The sequence below is a fragment of the Trichinella spiralis genome (genome assembly GCF_000181795.1).
Source record: "Trichinella spiralis strain ISS 195 chromosome Unknown Scfld471, whole genome shotgun sequence".
Classification (NCBI taxonomy): domain Eukaryota; kingdom Metazoa; phylum Nematoda; class Enoplea; order Trichinellida; family Trichinellidae; genus Trichinella; species Trichinella spiralis.
The window spans coordinates 1-3,843 of NW_003527410.1; the positions used below are offsets into that span (position 1 = coordinate 1).

A 3,843-nucleotide genomic window follows, 5' to 3' on the forward strand; every position below is an offset into this window, starting at 1 on the left:
TTCTAGGACGCTTGGTATTTTTGGAAACCGACCTGCAGTTTTTTAAGAGGCGCATCCATAAAATTTTTTGTCCCGTATGATATGATGGATAAAGAATCAAGTTGTGCAGATCCCTCTCAAGTAGAAGAAACGAAAATCTGCCGTGTCACTCCTGCAGCCAGTCAACGTAGTAGTAAATATTGATTTAAATATTGTTTATTCAATCAATTCCATTGTTTTTTTTTTCTTTAGTAATGAGTACAATTGACGGAAATTCATCAGATTTATTTGAAAGCAGCATCACTGAAACGAGTAGTTGCTTGGAAGGCTGCAAAGTGTGGCTTTATGGTTTCAGCTCGGATTTGACTAGTAAGCTTGAAAAATATGTCGATTTTTGCGGCGGTGTATTAGCGTCGATTGACAGTGAAATCACGCATGCCGTGATTGGCGATGTAATTGACGTGAATACGGTGGCCAATTTGCTCAAAGGTCGGGATTTGCGAGGCTGTTTTGTGGTTCGTGGTCCTTGGCTTTTGCATTGTTTCAAAAGTGGACGAAAGTTGGATGAGAGTGAATTCGTTCATCAAATTTATGCTGATTTATTGGAACAATTGGAAAGTGGCATGGTTGGGTCAAAAATTGAACAAAATCAAGAAGAAGAAGAAGAAGAAGAAGTTGTTGAAAAGTGCATATTTTCTTTTTTTTATTTAATTTTTTATTCTCGTCTTGACAAGCTTTTGGGATATTTCAGCGTTGAGGCCCCGGTTGCAGATCCGTTTGTGGAAAAAAATTTCGAAGAAAAAGCTGCAATAGAAAATATCATGTTAACATATTTGGTTGATGATGTTGGAGAAGCGCCATTTGTGGAAAATGAAGTTGGTAAAGGGGATTATTTTGTGTGATTTGTTTATTCTACTTTATATTTGTTTTTTTCTTTAAATTTAGATTTCCCCAATGAAGAGGCAACAATTTCTGACACTTTAATTACACCTACTGCAACATCGTCATCTTCATGTGTCGAAATGGCCAGTGTCAATGATCAAGCAGATGGTAATCAACCGCTACTGGCGGGAAAGTCATTTTTCCTCGCTGGATTCGATGCAGATAAAGAAGAAGAGCTTTCAGAATGTATTAAATTATTTGGAGGTGAGCGAGCAGAGTAATTTTGTTCTATTTTCTTTACTGATTTATTATTTTAAATTAATACTTATTACTATATGTGTAATCTTTGCTTTAAAGGAACTTTGGTTTCCAAGTTTGCCGATTTTGCCGTATTACCATGGGTTAGTAGTGTTGCTTTCTTGCCCTGGGCGAATCGTGCAGATTCAGTTCCAACAGAGACAGTCTGGGTCTCCGACTATTGGATTGTGAGTTTGTATCTTATAATTTTATTAATGGATTGATCTGGCGATTTTTAATTTAGAAAGCTTGCATTAGCGAAAAGAAATTATTATCTTTACGGGATGACATTCTGTTTCGGCCAATTTTTCTTCCCGACACAGCAAAACCACTGAGTGATTGTGTTATTTGTTTCAGCGGGTTCAGTTCCACAGAGCGTGATGTGCTTACTTTAGGTGGTACACGTGCCGGTGCTAAGTGAGTTATTGTTTTCCAATTTTATTATGTTATTGGTTTTCTTTGACAACTGCCTATCGAAAAATTTCTCAGTCAGTCTGTCGATGTTGTAATAATTTAGCAGATATCACAAATTATCTCTTAAATAGAGCTATGAAGAAGAAAGTTTATCATTATTATTTTATATATGATGGATTTTTTGTTGCAATGTATGAATGCTTTTTGTTCAGATTTCAAATATCAAATCAGTTGGAAAATTTTTTTTCAGAATTCAAAATTACATGTGTCGCCAAGCGAAACCAAATAAAAAATTTCTTGCCACGACTCATTTGATTGTCAAAATTGCTGAAGGAAACAAATACGAAGCCGCGAAGAAGTGGAATATTCCTTGCATGACATTGCAGTGGCTTTCTGATTGTATAAGAACCAGAGTGAAAATTGAAGAAAGCATTTATCAGCCAAATCAGCATTCTTTTGATCAACAGTCCACTTCTGAACCAAAATCCAAAGGTTTCACGTGTGTATTTTTTTAAGAATATTTCTTATTTACTGATTTGTTTAAGATGTTACGGGCAGTGATTCAGATTTGAAACCCATTCAAACAGAAGATGAAGACAATCCACCGGTGAAAATATTATTTTACATTATTTTTTTTATTCACGTGAACATTTTTTAAATATCATATTTATAATTTTGTTTAATGCTTAAATGCAAAATTTTCATTCATTTAACTTTTTTCAGAAAGTGGCTAGTTCGAAGAGGGATCTTTCGCAGTTAGAAACAGTTTGGGATGGATCTTACAGTTTTTTGAATAAAACAGCATATCGAGCAAAGTTCGATTTTGGAGATTCTTTTCAATCAGAAAAAACATTATCTTCATCTTTGGTATTTTATGTATTTACTTTGTTATCAATTGTAATGCGATGGTGAAAAATTATGTTGGTACAGGAAACAGACGTGCTTTTTGAGCAAAACTTGGGCAAAGCGGCTCGCTTCACCAGCGCAGTTGAAGGAGGCACAGATGAAGAGCGGCCAGATTTTAGTGTCTCAATTGAATCAAGCATGGTATATTGTTAATTTGCATACATTGTTGATTGTTCAGTAATGCTGTTTTCTCTTAGCTGAGTAATGTAGCAGAAGAAAGCACCGAAGGGCAACGGTCTTACAAGCCACTCAGTGGTGTGGTGATTGTTGTTAGTTCGGATTTGCTTCATCTGCAGATGGAATTGCATCAACTGGTCATTCAGCTTGGCGGTTTTTATTGCTGGCACTTTGATCCTTCCTGCACGCATTTTATTTGTCAAGTAAATTTTTATTCATGTATATTGCAATGAAATATTCATTGAATTTCTTTTTCTCAGGGGACAAACGTGGAAAAAACTCGTGAAGGGTACAAGGCAATAGAAGCAGGTTGCGCTTTGGTGCATCCAAGATGGCTTTATCAAGTAAGGAAACAATTTTTAAGCCTATGTAGCGTCTATTAACAGTAATTATTGCAGTGCAAGATTCGGGGATGTCGAGTTTCTGAGTCCGGTTATCCTCCTACTTATACATCTGACTTGCATTTACCAGTAATCAATATTTTATCTTTTGCACAGCTATGCAGTATCTAAATGTTTTCACAGATTATGGCACCTACCCCAGGTCCTCTTCGGACGAAAAATAAACGCTGTTTTCAGAAATGGCCATTGCGTACAGCTGATGGCAGTGATAATGAAGAACCGACATTTGTATTACAGAAGCGATGCAGAGCTTCAGTATTTTTTTATTTGCATTTAACGATTGCTGCTGGATGCATTAGTTTTGCATTTTGGTTGTAGGATCCTGCTGAGGATGATTTGAGAGCGAGCTTGAAGCGACATTTACGTTCAGTGTTGGATCAAAAACCTGCAGTAGAGGAGTATTTTGGTAAATGGTATATTCTATCTCATATTTAATTTTGTAATTCATTGGTAAGCGTTTTGTTGTTCCATGATAAATAATTTTTAAACTGACTGAACAAAATTAAATTTATTCCAACGGAGGAAATGTAAATAATTGATTAAGGACACATTTTGAGTACTATCTCATTTCAAATGATAAATTTTGTTGTGTAAAACATTCCTATATTATCTGTTTTTTCAACTGCAAAATGCAAATTTTTTTAAATGTTGCTGTAAGTAAATTTTTATCATTTTTGTTACAGACCAGTCTTTCAATAATCCATCTGCACAAGGGAGTTCAGTTTTTGAAGCGCCTGTTTCCAAAGAGCCAGAATTAGAAGAAGAATCCGTTATTGCTCCTGTATAT

General features: G+C 35.5%; 1 protein-coding gene across 1 annotated transcript; it reads left to right on the forward strand.

The window, feature by feature from the left end:
- Positions 1 to 84: 84 nt before the first annotated feature.
- Positions 85 to 3,837, forward strand: Tsp_13098 (putative DNA topoisomerase II-binding protein 1; the record flags this gene model as incomplete). Its single annotated transcript, XM_003370821.1, has 16 exons — positions 85 to 172; positions 232 to 664; positions 731 to 858; positions 925 to 1,125; positions 1,219 to 1,346; positions 1,403 to 1,575; positions 1,823 to 2,064; positions 2,118 to 2,179; positions 2,296 to 2,439; positions 2,503 to 2,619; positions 2,676 to 2,858; positions 2,916 to 2,999; positions 3,054 to 3,125; positions 3,180 to 3,311; positions 3,375 to 3,462; positions 3,740 to 3,837. Coding segments are annotated over exons 1-16 (2,373 nt in total), but the record flags the coding sequence as incomplete, so codon positions are not given.
- Positions 3,838 to 3,843: the final 6 nt, after the last annotated feature.